At 38.4% G+C, this 18,548-nt stretch overlaps 1 protein-coding gene across 13 annotated transcripts in view; it reads right to left on the bottom strand.

The window, feature by feature from the left end:
- ELAVL2 (ELAV like RNA binding protein 2) overlaps positions 1-18,548 on the bottom strand; it is a 170,564-nt gene that overhangs the window by 53,270 nt on the left and 98,746 nt on the right. For 9 of the 13 annotated variants that reach the window (XM_082695404.1, XM_082695406.1, XM_082695401.1 and 6 more), the window contains one exon: positions 18,043-18,286. In XM_082695404.1, the coding sequence (XP_082551530.1) occupies positions 18,043-18,286 (244 nt within the window). The remainder of the gene's footprint in view (positions 1-18,042; positions 18,287-18,548) is intronic. The other 4 variants (XM_082695396.1, XM_082695397.1, XM_082695400.1 and 1 more) reach the window with 1 other exon arrangement.

Genomic DNA, 18,548 nt, shown 5'->3' on the forward strand with positions numbered 1-18,548 from the left:
AACTACTATGATGAGCTCCCTGCTTTGTCCAGAACAATGGAAAATATAAGTCTATAAATCCCACCACTTCTACCTGATTAAAAATCTTGTAAGAGTTAAATTTTCTTCTTGAATACATAATAGTTTGCATAAAACAAAAACAAAAAACACTCTCTCATCCAAAGGTATAAGTTCACCAGGCAAAGCCTTCCAATACAAAAAGCTCAGTAAGTCTGCGGGAAAAGTCTGTTCCTACTGATCCATGAATGCTTTTTTTTGAAGCTCTCTAGAAACAAACGGTATCGCTGCCTAATTATAAACTGCCGTCAAACAACTAATAAGTCTTTCATTACACATACTCATATTTAATTCTCACAATAAAGGTCTGCGTAGATAAATCTGTACCAATTTTATAGTCATAAATTTGGAGGCCCAGCGATGCTAAGTAACTTGCCCAAAGGCATACAGTAAGCTGATTAATGGTAGTTAGGTTTCTTCAAAGTCAAGGTTGACCTTTCCAAACTTGATCTTCCCAGCATACACTTCACTGACTTTGGCCAAGTTCGGGAATTACACTGAAGTGGAATCCCATGCATCCAAAGGTCACATGTTTTCTACCAGGATATTCATAATCTTCAAATACACCTGCAATTTTTTTCTTGTTGTCATGTAATCGATTGACTGAAACCACCATTCTTTCCTAATCCATCAAGATGCTATGTACAAAAGAAAAAAAAAAAAAAAAAAAACCAACAACCTAGGGGGAGAGGAAAAAGGAATGGCATGCTGCAGGTGCACAAACCATTTAAATCCTCAAAACAAATCCATCATTACAAAACAGATTAGAGATATCCACATTATAAAAAGATTCATTTAAAACAGGACTTGATTTGCATACTCTTTTTCCAGAAACGCAGAAAGCAATTCTTATGGCTAAAGCCAAACATGTTTGCTACTGCCAAAATTGTCTCCCACACAAGACACTTCTCTCGTCAGCAGATTGCATTAAAAATGCTTTCATACGCACAGTGTGGTTTCCTAGCTGAAGAAAAGCAGGTGGGATCAATACCACATGCTCTCTGCCCTCTGAAGACCTTTGCTCAGAAATTTAAAGCATGACAGTAAACAAGAGAGAAGCAGTCTCCTAATGAACCCGGAACATCTACGGTTAATGACTGGCGTTTCATGCTCAACCAGCACAAACTTGCAAAAGATATATTTAGTTGGCTGAAATGCAGAAGAAACTTGGGAGTTTCCTGACAGAGAAATAAGGAAATAGGCATACGGAGGAGAGCTAATGTGTAGAGAAAGACAGAGGAGATGGTCCGACTAAAGGCACACTGAATGAACAGCACGTGATCTTTACAGAAAGAAGCAGATCATAAGAACAGGGTGCCCCACATGAAGGTCAGCAGTCATACTGCAGCATACACCAAGCAGGGATGGACAACGAAGAAAGATGAGAGAGAAACCTAGAGAAATCAGGGAAGTAACTCTGGAAGCCTAGAACAATCAGGACATACAGATCTGGGATAAAGAAGACCATTGAGAAAGAAATACTGATAGGCCAGAAAGGGGATCAGAACCAAGTGCCTTTCATTCAAGTCCCCAGAGATCTCTAAAAAAACAAAAATTGCAGGATAAAAACCCATGACCTCTTTCACAAAACCCTACAAACTACAATCTGAAATGGCTAATCTCTCATCTACTCCTTATTCTCCAATTCCACAAAACCTTTTGCTCATGCTACCCTTCTCTGAGCCACTACTCTGACCTTAGAATAAGCATGATTAGCTCCTTCTAATCCCTCTATACCCAAAACTGAAATTTCAGACCAACTACTTTTTTCCTTCAGTGGACCTTCCGTAAGGAATTCCTTCCATAAGGAAAGGAATCAAAGGCAAACCCTCCTTCCCCAAGTAGCTCTCTACTTCCAAGACATAACTTCTCACCTTCCTAAGAGTAACAAAAGACAAGGAACTTTCTGAACCTTAATACTTGGCAATTAACACAGAGCACCAACGCAAGAGCCTCTCAAATATTCATTCACTATGCAGCTAGCAGACATGGATAACCCCAGACATCAAACGGCAAAACCCAACCTGATTACCCAGGGAAGACACAATTTTCCAAGACCTCCTTTACAAAGGTATAAAAATATATATACCTGAATCCTGCCCCCCTAATCCCCACCCCCAGCTAAGTTGCTCTTATGAACGGAAATTGTTAATATTAAGTACCATAAGACATTTTGTGCAACTAACACAAAGTTATACATGATTTCTGAATGCACGCACATACCTAAGACCCACATATACAAATGGTGATACCAAGTCAAAAAAGAACAACAGTGAGAAAGAGGGGAAGGCTAGGTCATTTAAGAAGGGGACCGTAGGGGCATGTGGCTGCCTCAGTCAGTTAAGCCAGTTAAGCATGGGACTCTTGATTTCAGCTCAGGAATTGATCTCAGGGGTGATGAGTTCAAACCGCACGTTGGGCACCACACTGGGTGTGGGGCCTACTTAAAAAGGGGGGCAGGCTGGATAGCATCACATCATCATCTGGGGGAAAAAAGTTTCAAATAAAGTAAAAACATGTATCATTTCACCTTCTTATCCGTATCACTGATAAAATATATTCAATATATGTAACAAGGTTTTCACTTGGGGCAACTCTCCACTTTAGTTCATTTTATTTATTTTTATTTTTTTTTAAAGATTTTTATTTATTTGACAGACAGACCACAAGTAGGCAGAGAGGCAGGCAGAAAGAGAGAGGAGGAGGCAGGCTCCCTGCTGAGCAGAGAGCCTGATGTGAGGCTCCATCCCAGGACCCTGGGATCAAGACCTGAGCCGAAGGCAGAGGCCTTAACCACTGAGCCACCCAGGCACCCCACTTTAGCTCATTTTATTTCAATAAAGAAAGATCATAATTAAATTAAGAGATATTTTTAGCAAAGACAAAGGAAGTAAATTCCAAAGGACATCCACTGTCCCCGACTGACGCAAAAATTTAGGTATAAATAACATGTGATTTTTCCTTCTCTTTTGTACAGCACATTTTGTTTAGTTTTATATTTAATTTAAAAAGGCAGTTACATTTTCAAGAGGATATGAGGAATATGGGGTTTTTTTTTCCTCCCCCTCAACTTAAAATAGTCACATAAAAGCAATGATTTTTATACTTCGGAGAAATCCCCAAACAGACCAATTGTGTTTGGTCAGGTAGGGTAGAAATGCTGACTATAAAGGAAACTTATTTAAATAATGCAGACACAGCTTTAAGGACCTTAAGAAAGTCCTCTCTGAACTAGTAAAGAGAAAAACAATCTATAGAGAAAGGCAGGAGTACAAGGTGAAAGTTTAAAAAGCTGCAGGTCAGATGGGAACCATGGCTCCGAATTAAGTCAAAGAGGTACCAGGACAGAAATAAATATCTGTTTTGATTTGCTAAGGGATAGCTATGTTACAGCAAACCACTCTGAGACCACAGGGCAATTTGCCCACCAATTAACAGATGGCTGCTGCTGCTGCAGCTTCTTCTTTTTTTTTTTTTTTTTAAGATTTTATTTCTTTATCTGACAGAAAGAGACACAGCGAGATAGGGAACACAAGCAGGGGGGACTAGGAGAAGGAGAAGCAGGCTTCCCGCTGAGCAGGGAGCCTAAAGTGGGGCTCTCAATCCCAGGACACTGGGATCAAGACCTGAGCCAAAGGCAGAGGCTTAACAACTGAGCTACCCTGATGCCTTCTAAAAAGAAATACAAAATGCTCTGGTTCCCAAAATTCATATCATACATAAGCATCTCTGACAAAATAACCTAGTTTAAAAGTTGAAAGATTAACTATTGTGACCCTCCAAATTTAAAATTCACATAAACACTTTAATTAAGAAGCAAATGCTTAAAAGATTTTGCTCAGACAAGGACTCATTAGCACACAAAAGTGATGTGGCCCTGTCCTCATCAGCATCACAGTAAATGCGCCATCACACTGACCTGGAGAAGCACAGAGGCTGATCTCTTACCAGGTACTAAGAAGTACATTAAAAAGGAAATATGCAAATCATATACTCCACAACTTAGACCATCTGACCCCAATTTCCCCCCACGAAACAGGAAAAACCTAAACACAAAAATAATCTGTTCAGGGGTGCCTGGGTGGCTCAGCAGGTTAAAGCCTCTGCCTTTGGCTCGGGTCATGATCCCAGGGTCCTGGGATTGAGCCCCACATCGAGGGTCTCTGCTCAGTGGCAAACCCGCTTCCCTCTCTCTCTGCCTGCCTCTCTGCCAACTTGTGATCTCTGTCAAATAAATAAAATCTTTAAAAAAATAATAATAATAATCTGTTTAAATTACTACCATGTTATCATCTCAAGTACCCATGAACCTAAAGCAGGATGTTGGGGAAAAGAATTTTATTTAACAAGTGCACCTAGGGTGCTTGGCTGGTTCAGCTGACAGAGCATGCAACTCAATCTTGGAGTGAATTCGAGCCCCACACTGGGTACAGAGCTTGCTAAAAAAATAATAATAATAAACAAACTTTAAAATAAATAAAAGAAGTATACCTAAACTTTTCATTTCTCTTAAGGACTTTTTTTTTTTTTTTTAAGTTTTTTTTAATTTCTTTGAGATAGAGTGAGAGCAAGTGAGCTCTATCTTTGAGATAGAGCGAGAGCAAGTGAGGGGCAGAGAGAGGAGAAGTAGCCTCCCCACTGAACAGGAAGCCCAGCTCCAGGTTCAATTCCAGGACCTTAGGATCATGACCTGAGCTGAAGGCAGCCGATTAACCACGGAGCCACCCAGGTGCCCCTTTCTTAAGGAGTTTAGAAATGATGCTTCCTTTCATGTGCTATTACTTAAGTGACCTGATTACATATCTGAGGCTCACTCTTGGGGAAAATGCTGTGTTTTTTATGCCACCGGATTAAATAATATTAAGGATGTCTGACGTGAGAAGCAACTTCTACAGACAAAGCTTCTAAACCATTTGGGTCACATCACATGGCAACTCTGCGAACATATTTCAAGATTAGGGCAAAGACAGGTGGCATAAGGTATCTCATTCAGAGAAATCATCTTTTTGCCACAAAGTGTCCCCTAAAGAAAAGGGGCTGGGAGTGTAAGGTCTCCTGCTAACTCAGTCCTAAGATGCACATCTGTGAAAGGATTCCTCACCTGTGGAAATAAGCTGGGCTATATGTACTCTCTCATGTTCATCCCTGTAACTCCACCATCTACCTTGCCTTTGTTAAGTTACACAAAATCAATTCCTAACAGAATGTTGCCATCAGTCATATTAAAGAGCCTCCTAGGCCGTAGAATTCTATACAAAATGCTAGGTATTCAAATATACAAATGATGATTTCACTAAACCCTAGTCTTTCAGATCATATTAATATTGAATAATCCTTAGTGTCAAGGAGTTTTCTGTGTTGTTGTTGACAATTTCTTCCTTGCTATTTATAAAGAGGCAAAGGCCTAAACAGTTATGTATTACAAACTAATCTCCTTTATTTTGGGAAAACTTGAAATATCTTATGTATGTTGCCAGATCCACTTACCAGTCAAGCCCGATCCCCGAACCTAATGAAATGTATAAAATAAGGGCTTATTCTAGCTGTCCTCATAAAACACCAACATTATTAAGGTAGTCCATTTACACCTACATGATCTCATTCTCCTCAAGCAAGATAATTTTTTTAGCAAGAAGACATTTATAGCCACTGAAATACATTTTTTTTTAAGATTTTATTTATTTATTTGACAGAGAGAGAGATCACAAATAGGAAGAGAGGCAGGCAGGGAGGGGTGGGGAAGCAGAGAGCCCGATGCAGGGCTCGATCCCAAGACCTTGGGATCATGACCTGAGCCAAAGGCAGAGGCTTAACCCACTGAGCCACCCAGGTGCCCCTGAAATATATCTCTTGAACTCAAAGCCTTCCATACTGTGCCTGGGGTCTTGATTTCCACTCCTCTCCCAAAAAATTGCCTCTCAGACTACAGAAGTAGAACTTACACTGTGTTTCAAAAGTTTCATCTCCTACAAACAGTTGTAAATTGTAAAGGTGTAAAAACTTCAGATACCTCTAATATCAGTTGAGATTGAGATAAAAGATTGACCAGCTCTAAGTAGCATTCTTCTGAAGAAAGAGAGAGGGACAAATTATTTTCCTTAAGACTCCAGACTATGAAAGACTATACCAAACATCAATTACACAATTTAATTATGCTCTTCTGTGCTACTGGAACATCTTTTAGTCCTTGCACTCTTAAAAGATGGAAATTCACCCAGTATTTCTTCTTATTCCCAGCAATTCTCTAGACTCTTGATTGAATATCCAGAAACGAAAAAACTGAAGGTTAATCACTGTGATAACTGTATGAGGTATCATAACTTACTAAATGATAGTCCTCAGTCAAATTTAAAATCTTACCATCAGACGTAATGACTGCCCAATCTTGCCTGTCACGCCAAGACCCTGGATTCCATTACTGCTCACAGAGCTACCTTATCCCTTTACTTTCATTCTCTGTAATTCTCATCTAAGTTAAAAGGAGGGAAGGAAAATTTCTACAGAAACACAAAATGAGGGCTCCTGGGTGGCTCAGTGGGTTAAGCCGCTGCCTTCGGCTCGGATCGTGATCTTGGGGTCTTGGGATCGAGTCCTGTGTCGGGCTCTCTGCTCAGTAGAGAGCCTGCTTCCGCCTCTCTCTCTGCCTGCCTCTCTGCCTACTTATGATCTCTGTCAAATAAATAAATAAAATCTTAAAAAAAAAAAAAAAAAAAAAGAAAAGAAAAGAAACAAAATGACCAGGAGCTATATTAGACTATTATAATCCTCAAAGGAATTTTGTTTTTTTCTGAATGCAGAATCTACAGGCTAATGAAGGTGCTATTCAAAAGCCTGCTGTATCATTTCCTAACACCTAGTGATAGCCTGGCCAGGCCATGCCCCTCCAAGACCCTCATGCCATGTTTCCACTAAAAGCTCCTTGAACAGATATCCTATTCTAATCCTTTAAGGATACATAAATATCTTAACAGGTTGCAAGGTGAGAACATAAAACCAACTGGATAGTCTTTCAAACAACTGCAGTTACAATTCTGTATCAGGGACTAGTTAAAAATAAAAGTACTGCAGAAAAGAAAGCTAAAGCTAGAATTTGATTTAAAACACACACATACACACAAAACTGACGACTGTCCAAAAATTACTGCTACTGACAATGTAAACCACTGACTCAGTGGGACAACTGATCTGAGCCAGCATAACGAACCTGCTCAGATCCATTTTAAGGTGGACTAAGAGCAAACTATATAATTCATTTCAGCGGTATGAAAAAAACTCTCATAGACTAGTACCAGGGTTAAGAAAAAAGACTCAGAGAACAGTGCCTTGGAGGCCACTGTGTTATTGACCCAGTAGTACCTTAAGACTGGATTGAAAGCATCAAAATGTGAGGAAATAAAATTGTTCCCTCAGGCTCCAGTGACCTTGAACACAATGAAAGGACTCTGGTTTGCCTGTTTATAGCTGCTCTGCCTCCTTTAAAACTTACTCTAAAAGGAGAATTTGACTTTCTCAGGAACAAGCCAGAAGGTCAAATAGGTTGTGAGGAGTCAAGGACAAGACCACATCTACACTACTAAGTTAAAAAATAAATAAATAAATAAATAATAAATTTTTTAAAAGCCCAGATCTATCACCTCAAATGCAAAAATGCAAATTTCTATGGAGCTGGACAGGAGGTTGGGGGTGGATTACAGGACTTGTGAGCCATATACACTCCCCTTCAAAACCAAAGCATTATGTAGAAAACAGAGTTCCAACAAAAAAGTACAATGATGAGAAAAGAACTCATTAAAAGCTAAAAATAAACTCTAATTCACAATATGCATACGGATTTAACAAAAAAAGGAAAACAAGATGTAAAATTGCATCTGCTAAGTTAACCAGGCCCTAGTGGAAATCGCCACCCCCCTTTACACAAACTGAAATCTGTAAAGTCTGTGATGACTGAAAAAAAGCAAGGCTTTAAATGTTTTCAATGAAGATTCCAACTAAAGAAAACAAAGGGATAGCATTTTTTTTTAAGTCTTCTGATCTGCTAACACTACAGGAATACGGGGCTTTTTAATATCCAAGCACAGCGGTCTCTGTATTTCCCTACCTGAATGTCTTATTTTATGAAATCAGAATATTTGGTAATAGTATTTATAATTTATATAAAAAGGATACTAATTTTAAGGAAGAAGATGTCCATAAAAGTGAAAACAATCCTCAGTTTTTATCTAACCAATACCTCATGACTCAATTTAACAACTTGCTTATCTTCCAGGCCAGTAATAGTTCACTGGGGAAGCTCAGCAGAGAGTACCTTCATATTTTAAGTCAAGTTCATTCATTCTGAATAACATGCACACAATACCCCACACTTCAGCACTCTGATTCAGAGAGACTGGTGTATCAGTAATCATCTTTCTAGGCTCCCAAGTCCTGCCTTGAACTTCCTATTCCCACCTTGTCCCACCACTAGAAAGTCAATTGTCTTGGTCAAATCACCTAGAAAGCAAAGAACAGAATATTAGCTTTGGGTTCTTCCCACATCATGTCTGAGAAATTATAAGAATTCTGAGGCAACAGATCTATTTGAAGATTTTTTTCAAACTTGGTTCACTTAAGGAAAAAAGTCTGCAACTGTCATAACTAAATGTATTTTAACTGGTAAGGAGGGGTCTAGAGAGAGAGAGATGCCTGTGTGCTACCCACTTTATGAAAGAGACTCAACTTTGGAGTCAGAGCTCATATAAGGCTACATTACAAATAAGTGGCTAGACTGGGATATGAACCCAAGTGCTACATTCTTTCTAGGCTAACACCTCTAAAATTGCCTCATTAGGCCACCTCCCTAGCTGGGGAGTAGCAGGTAGCAGGCATTTTTTGCTTGGATGTTAATCCTGAGAACTTGATCGCAAGCTAACCAAGTAACAACCCTGGAGTGATAGCGGTTTAGTAAATCCTATTACCACCTCATTCAGGTCCATATCATATGGAAAGATACAAAGGAATGCTATGAACACAGTTTAAACTGAATACTTCCATCTTGCATTTATTTCCATGAAGGAGGCACACAGAGTAAGAATCTCTGTTCTTATTTAGAACAATGTAGAAGGAATGATCCTTCCCCAATTAGTTCAATATCATAGATGATGTAAAGTTGAATAGTTAGATCACAAAAAGACAGTAACTGAGGATCTGTTTCTTCATAATACTTGCAAGAGCGGTCAATGCTGCTTTATAGCTTTAAAGCTCCTCAGAATATAGCTGACAACAGTACCATCACCAATAAAAGGACACCCAATGAGGTCAAAATATTGACACTTTAAAACTTTAAAAAGTGAAACCACGTTTTAAGGAGTAAAACATGCTAACTAAAGCCAATGCACAGGCCTCACAAATCAAACAACACTGACAAGTAAAATGCCAGGAAATATCTTTAAAAGCTGACATTTTTAGTTGAAAAGGCAAGCTTCGAGGGTTTCCACAGCTTCAAAATTCGGTAGTAGCAATGCACTCCACTGAAAGTCAATTAACTTAGAACAAGCTCGGAATAAGCTGGTGAATTATGAAGCACGGTTTTAGCTTCAATGATCAACTATTCTGTTCAGGAAGTACTTAAAAGGAAATGTTCCAACAGGCGCAAAATCAAAATGCTTTGCTCTATTGATAATTTCGAAAGTTAAAAAACAAAGGCTGATGCTAAGGTAGCATAACAAATAAGACAGTGAAATAAAAACCATCAAAAGAAAAGCAGGTTGATTTTGTATTACATCATGAAAAAGGGAGGGGAGAAAGTCAATTTCATAGGTGATGAGAAAGAGGATTTTAACATTCTACAGATTTCAGAAAAAGAAATCGTACATCAGAATTTAATTGCTCTCTATCTTCTCCCATTTAGTTCACCATCTTCTCTCATGTACATTTTTCCATTATTACTAGGACAGCCACTAAATAAACTGAAGGCAGTTTCTACTCTTTGTTACCTATCTCCTAATGCAGAAGTAAACAAAACTAGAAAAAAACACTGTGAAAAGATCTGCAATAGCAAACAGCACACAGCCACTCAAACTTGGCTAAATTTTAAGAGGAGGATTCCTTACAGAAGAACTTCAACTGTGTTTTCTATGAACTTGAACACATTAACAAAGTTAACGTTTTGTACCAAATTAATAAAGGAATCAAGTCAAAGGCACTCAATGAATTTTCTTAATCTGCTGACAAGACAACCATGATCATTCTAGAAGCCTAGTGACAATATGGGTCAATAAACCACAGAATCAAAACTCATAAACCTCATTTATACAATACATCCAACCTTATTTCACCAGTAGAGAGTCTTAAAAAGTGGCTAGAAAAATGTGTAACTAACTCTAGGGAGCTGCAATACTTTTCTTCATTAAGTAGCACAAGTATCAACATCAAGAAATCAGAAAAACTAAAATCCAGATAAATGACACATAATAAACAATGGTTTTGTTTCAAACTATCCTATAGCGTCACGATAACTATCTTTTCTTCCCAGCAACTAACCATTTCAGGTTGCATTACCATTAAGATAGTCAAAGAAAAACCTTTTCTGTTCAGGTTTGCTATCTGAAAGTTAATTTATTCAATGCTAAAGGGGCCCTAAAGAAGGTATCACCGCAAATATGTCATTTTGGCTTAGGATAATTTTGAGCAGAAGGCAGTTAAGAATCAGCAGACACAGAGAGTTCTCTCCCCTATCCTTTTCTGCCTACCAAGAAGGTCACAAATTTCCCTTGAGGAGAGGTCCCCTGCCACTGTGCCAGAAAGAGGAAAGACACTTTCACCACCAGAGATGGAAAGCAGGCACCAAAATGTATAAACAAACCTTGCTAAAATAGCTCAATACATTCCATTAGTTTCCCCCATGTAATTCCTGGTCACTTTCCCACAATTTACCAAGCCTCAAAACCCAGCCCCCTTTCCTTTTGGTAAAATGGTACAAGCCCCCAAGTCTAACCACTTAACTTTTGAGTTTCAATTTTTTGTGTGTGAACTTCAGTGCACATGAGGCGCCTGGGGGTGCTCAGTGGGTTGAGCCTCTGATTTCGGCTCAGGTCATGATTTCAGGGTCCTGGGATCGAGCCCTACATCGGGCTCTTTGCTCGGTGGGTAGCCTGCTTCTGCCTCTCTCTTTGCCTGTCTCTCTGCCTACATGTGATCTCTGTCAAATAAATAAATAAAATCTTTGGGCGCCTGGGTGGCTCAGTGGGTTAAGCCGCTGCCTTCGGCTCAGGTCATGATCTCAGGGTACTGGGATCGAGGCCCGCATCGGGCTCTCTGCTCAGCAGGGAGCCTGCTTCCCTCTCTCTCTCTCTCTCTGCCTGCCTCTCCATCTACTTGTGATTTCTCTCTGTCAAATAAATAAATAAATAAATAAAATCTTTAAGGGAAAATAAAAACTGTCTAATTTATCTTGGTATGTTCAGGCCCTAGGGGCCTATGAATTAAATTAAGAGAATTAAGGAAAAGATTTTCCTAAATGATATTGATAAAGAACTGCACTTAGTTTCTCAAATTTGATAAATTTTATCATCCTTAAGTTTTCATCTAAATCATTCAATGCGGACATTGAAATTTATTCCATAAAACACCCCAAGTTCAAGGTTTAAGTGGAAAAGTGAACACAGAATTTTGAAGTTTTTCCCCAAAAACTTCATAAAAAGCTTCTACAATGGTAACAATTTTTTTTAAATGACTGACTAGTCATTTAAAATAGGTTTAAAAATCTTTGAAAACAAAAGAAGGGTCAATTAAAAAAGTTTGTTCAGGACCACCACCAAAAATAAAAAATCATTTTATAAAAATAATACTTTATACAAATTTAGTCACTAAAATCTAAAAATTGCCATATTGAAATGTATTGTATTCCACAGTTGATACATTAGGGACCACCAAAGCATTTACTAGTAGAGCAAAGATGCCCTTGTTTTGTGAGGACCTAAGGACACACCAGTCTTTCCACTAAATCTCTAAATAAACAGCTCCCAAAGTATGTAATGTGAGGTATTCATTAAACTACCAACAACCACCCACCCACCCTGCCCTCTTCAACTACTTGTCTGAAAGAATCAATTCTTAATCTCTTCATACTATGGACATCCAAAAGCTGACTTAAGGATTGCAACAGACACATACAACCACCTTTTCAAATTAATGTTCATCAAAACAGCCTGAGGCTCACTGTAATTGACTTTATCACAGTAAATAAATGTTATTAAATTTGAAGGTATGAATTAGAAAAATAAAATACCACTTAATACTTCAATCCTGAAAAGCAAAGATTATATTTATTTTTAAAAGGAAGAGAAGAGGGGAGCGCCTGGGTGGCTCAGTCAGTTAAGCGTCTGCCTTCAGCTCAGGTCATGATCTCAGGGTCCTGGAATCAAGTCCTACATCAGGCTCCCTGGTCCCTCTCTCTCTGCCCCTCCCCTCTCTTGTGCCTTCTCTCTCTTTCAAATAAATAGTCAAAATCTTAAAGAGGAGGGGAGAATATTCTCAGGAAGCAAGAAAGCTATAATTTAAATCTAGCTTAAACCCTATTTAAAGAAGAAAACAAAAAAAAGAGGAGTGGCGGAACTGTGCAGCATAGGTGGTGCTATCTGTTCAAAGGTAATCATCCAAGGATAGACACTGGCAAAGTCTCTCCTTGGGTCCCCTACAATTTGTATATGTTTGTTTGGGTGTTTGTTTTTCCTTTTTGTCTGAAAGATTCTTGTTGGCAGATGAGGTCAGCACAGGACCCACCTCTGACAAGTCCTGGAATAACAGTGCAGACATTACATCAAGATAAAAAGGAGCATCACTCATTACCTGAAGTCTTCACCTAACTTACCTCTCTGCTTTTCCATTAGAAGAAAGGAAAAGTAACAATGACCCAGAACAAGGTACGCTGGAGGTTTGAAAACCAATTATACATATGTACACACATACAAACCCTTTCAGAGACAGGTTAGATATTCGGTAAAGACATAGCTTAGTGACTTTTTTTTTTTTTTAAAGATTTTGTTTATTTATTTGACAGATCACAAGCAGGCAGAGAGAGAGGAGGAAGCAGGCTCCCTTGCAGGATCCTGGGATCATGACCTGAGCCGAAGGCAGAGGCTTTAACCTACTGAGCCACCCAGGCACCCCTAGCCTAGTGACTTTTAAACTTGACACCTCTAGTCCTGCACCCCCAGGAGGTTCATCAGAAACCACCACTGGGGAAGGGACACCACCACAGCTGTCTGTAGATAAGGTACTGCAATCATTACAACTCTCCCACCCATCTCCAGCCAGAGTTCGGGTAAACCTGGAATATTCTGGTTCTACCTCCATGCAAAATATTCAGGAAAAGTAGTGGATAACTCTCAGGTAAATGGAACATTCTGGGCCCTACTTCAAAGATTCTGATTCAGTAGGTTTGGGCAGGGCCCAGGAAGCTGCATTTCTGGTGGTCATCCCAAGTGATTCCAAACCAGGTAACTCTACTGATTATACTTGAAAAGACTGATTCCCAAAACTGCTTTTTTGCCCATCAAAATCACTTGAGGAACTTTCTGACAACGGATTCCCAAAGCCTCCGGAATCTGTATTTTTTAAAACTCTCTCACATGAGGATGGGGAGCCAGATTTAGCAATCACTGAACTAAAATACCCAAATTCACAACTATAGAGTACAAGTTTTATAGAGCAACATGGATGTTCTCCTTCATTTTATGTATCCATCAGTCCTTGATTCTCAAAACTCTCTTATTTCCCCCTTCTAAAGAAGACACACCCACCAAAAGATGCCCCTCAGTGGATCTATACAAGTTAGGTGTCTCACTATAAATTCATCAGTTGGTCCTGTGGTTAATTTTTAAAGAGTTCTGGCCTCTAACAAGAAACAAGGAGGAAATATCCCAGGGAAGAAGCAGAAAACTGGAATTCTGGTCCTTGCTCTACCACTTAACAGCTAAGAAGTCTTGGACTATTCAGTCATTTAAACAAACCTCGACTTCCGATCACCTGTGAAGGAGCTATCTAAGGTCATCTCAAGGACATTTCTGATTCTAAAACTCTATTACTCACTCCTTGCCTCATAAAATCCAGTTCACTCCTCTAGAATGCAGCATCAGCAGGTGTCAAGGACTCTAAAGTACATAAACCCAAAGAGATGGACCGACATCAGCTAAACTGTATGAGCAGCAATGGTTTCTCATGATGAATGTCTATAGACAGGAAATGGGATGAAGCATAAAGCTGGGCATGAGACCAAAGAAAGGACCTGAAAAACAACATAATAATAAATAGAATTTAGGCCAAAGAGAGTACTATATTTACTACTGAAAGGTGCCTTAATGTATTTCTCTAATCCTCATTCTATCAAAATAGTGACATTAATTTGCCAACAACACCACAATCTAAAATTATATACTCACTTTTAGGACTTAGGCAAGAGGCACATATTTTCCTAACTGGATTTTTTTTTTTTAAACCTGAGATACAATTTCCTAATTCAGCATTATTTAAGCAGGCAAAGATTAAAGAAAAATGAAAAAGAGCAATTTGAATATTCTTCCCAAAGAGTGACCTCATAGTTTTCTTACAACCCAGACAATTAATGTTCACCTCCTACAAAATCAGAATACAAAAAGCTGGCCCAGGAGCTCCCCAGGAGGCAGGATAAGTTGGACAGATAGACCAAGGAACTCAGACTTGACCCTACAAATGCGTACTGAGAAACTGCATCAACCGGCTAATGCTAAATACACCAAAGGGCAGTGTCCACATCCTCACAAATTCTTCCAATCTTTCTAGGCACGTTAACAGCAGTTTCTTAGGAAGATATGCTCACTTGGCAAAGTACAACCATTCAAAATCCAGTTTTAAATCTACCATTTACTATACTATTTTGTTCAATACAAATATTAACGAAGAAACTCAGGATTTAAAAATATATATACACATTTAAATTTGGGCTTTGAGACTAAATGAGTCAGACCCTTCTGAACACCACTTTAACCCATACTAAGAATGAGATGTCACTGGACTAAGACAAAAAAGGGTTACTAGAAGAGGTGCTCTGTATTCTTATTTACCTGCTCACCTTTTACAATACACAGTTCATTATCATGGATGTTCATTTATGAAACATGCTCATGAACTTTGATATGAACAGGTTACAGAAGAGTTTCAGAATGTATGATAATCTGTAAAATGATTTCAAAAGCTTTCATAGCAAAACCCTTTATATGCTCGATGGAAATCTAGTATTGGGGAGATATCCCCTCAAATGAGTTTTGTGGTCGAATAAGGCCAGAAAACCAGCTTCTTTACTGTAGGATTTTAATGTATGGTTCTAATATGCTAATGATCTGCAATTTGGCTCTTACATAGGAAACTATGAAGGGCAGCATTTCTCAAATTTGTCTGTCAATGGAACATTTCCTCTGAAGAACAAGTATGATTGTGTCTCTTAAAATAAAGCTTAGAAAATGTGTTAGGACCCTCCTGCCCACTGTGGATGTTCTTGGATACTCCGTTCGCTTATTAATAAGTTTTAAACAGATATTTTACCATGGTGGGAAAATATGTTCATGGCTCCCTCTCACCGAACAGACAATGGGGTGTTGATGGGGTATAAAGGAACTGGACAGGAAATATTAACGCACTTTGCCAGTATCCAACATGTCCTTCATATTACCATGCACTGTGGTTCTATTACCATTGTTTATCACACTGAAGATAGGGAGGCAAAGGGTATGAAGACATACAATTCAAATTTGTTGCACCATAAAACAGCTCTAGTAAAAGACTTATGGAAGAGTAAGATAATTCAAGATCAACCAGAGATGAAAGATTAAAATCTTGGAAATATTTTCTGCAGAAGGTGCCTAATAAAAAGGATATAAGATTTATTCTCTATTTTTATCTACTCACAGTATCATAACAAAAAATTCAACATTTATATCCTAGTTCAAGCATCTTTTTTTTTCATGGTAGGGACAGTTACTAAGCAATTAACCCAGAAATCACATCACTGATATCATGGCCTTTATACCATTTTTCAGACAGTCATAAAGGAGGTTGCAAAAGTCACATATGAAGGGACGCCTGGGTGGCTCAGTTGGTTGGACGACTGCCTTCGGCTCAGGTCATGATCCTGGATTCCTGGGATCGAGTCCCGCATCAGGCTCCCAGCTCCATGGGGAGTCTGCTTCTCTCTCTGACCTTCTCCTCGCTCATGCTCCCTCTCACTGTCTCTCTCTCAAATAAATAAATAAAATATTTAAAAAAAAAAAAAAGTCACATATGAAGAAGCTGTTTTGCTAAAAACAATAAAATTTAGTGTCAGGACAAATGTATTAAGAACCATTTGTTCTTGGGGCACCTGGTGGCTCAGTTGTTAAGCATCTGCCTCCGGCTCAGGTCATGATCCCAGAGTCCTGGGATCGAGCCCAGAGTCTGCTCCCCACTCAGCAGGAAGCCTGCTTCTCCCTCTCCCACTCCCCCTGCTTGTGTTCCCTCTCTCACTATCTCTCTGTCAAATAAATAAAATAAAACCTTTTTTTTTTTAAAGGAGCCATTTGTTTTCTAACTTTTTCAACTTTTCAAAAATGGTTTATAAACTTCACATATGCTAACACCGATTTTAGAAAAAGAAATGGAAAAATATTCTCCATTGGATTATCAGTATCCCCCCCCCCGCCCCAAAAAAAAGATAATAATTTCCCTGATGATACTGTGGTGAACATCTAAGTAACATAACTAGTTAAAGTGTAATTATTCAGTATGGACTGATGACAACCAGGTTTTACTTAGGTTTTTACTTGATTTAAGTATGTTCCCTCTGTGAGTTTCAATTTGTAGCTCCAGGAAATAGGATTGTGAGGCCAAGCTGAGGTGATTGCTCTAAGAACACATTCTCCCACCTTGGATGCAGTAAGTCCTGCTGTCTTGATAAAAGAAAGGTACTATCTCAGACAAAGTAAAAATGACTGCAGAAATCACCTAGTGTGACCCCTTTCTTAAGCCTCTACCTCATTTACCTACAGAGACCTGAAGCCAAGAGTTGATTTGATTCTTGGTCAAACTCTTCTCACTGCCTTTAGGTATTCTCTGCCCATTTCAAATATTTAGTTTTTATAGTTTGAGTTATAAGCCATGTAAAGCAATTTAATATACATCACCCCTCAAACTTAATAATGACATGAGAAAGTTAAGTCTTTCTACACTTAACTTTGTACATTTTCATTGTTTCAGAACAACTCCTACAAGAAACATTATCCCAAGAACATGCTCAATTAGACTATGGCTTATTCTAAATATTTAGTTGAATCTTACAAAATACTAAGGTTATTCTCCACTACCCAAAACCCAAAATGCATTAAAGTTCAAATTACTCAGACTTTCGTTTTTATCTTTACGATAAGAAGAACACTCATACACCACTTTTTCCTTTCCTTGTCAAAGAACAGAACATAAGATCTTGCTACACTCAAATTATATCAGTGCAAGTATTTATACATTGACAATGTGAATATTACTATTTACTCTGTAATATATATTAAAAGCAGAACTAAAGGACTTAAAGGACAGGACATTTTAAGAAGTTTCTTCCTTCTCCCAAACAGAATAAACTTCCTATATCTCACTGTAAAAATGCTAAATCATATAAGCTCAGGAAACTAAAAACTGAAGGTTAATATGATACTTTCTGTCTCAGACATACGCACACTCCTGAAACATTTTTCAAAGATGTTATTGCACATTATATGGTATATAAAAGTCTAGTTATAAATACATACTGTCCATAAAAATATTTTATGCTTTAAAAGGAAAACAAAACTTTTAAAACTAAGTTTCATCCTGCTAATGTAGTCAGTAACAGAATACCTAGATGGGTAAAACTGCAGCACTGAATGATCTACAGGCAGTAAACTTCTTATTTTCTCACACAAGAAACATAATCCTTTAAAGGTAAGTAACCCATATGAAACTGCATACCTGTTATTTTGTCTCTTACAAGCTTACAGGACTCTATCTCACCAATGCTCCCAAAAAGACTCTTTAGTTCCTCCTGGGTCATGTTCTGAGGAAGGTAGTTGACTATTAAGTTGGTCTTGCTGTCCTCTGTGTTCCCAGAGTCAACTGGTGACGAGCAGTTGTTGTTTATGGTGGTTGGACCATTGGCTGTGTTATTGCAAGTTGGCCCATTAGACAGTTGTGTTTCCATGGCAGCAATTACCTGCTAAAAACAGAGAAAACAAGAAATGTCAGAATTCATATTTCACAAACTATTAGAGATTCCAACCAAGAATGTAAATACTTGTCACTAAATACAAGTCATTCTGCTGAAAATTACAATAAAGCTTCAACAAAAAGTACAACACCTACGCTAATTTATACTTTATATTAAGCTAGTCAAGTTAAGTTCACAATTATACTTTCACATACATATTCCATACATGCACATAAAAAAGCACACTCTAAATGTTAAACATTCTCTAGAA

This window comes from Mustela nivalis (assembly GCF_964662115.1).
Source record: "Mustela nivalis genome assembly, chromosome: 13".
Lineage (NCBI taxonomy): Eukaryota > Metazoa > Chordata > Mammalia > Carnivora > Mustelidae > Mustela > Mustela nivalis.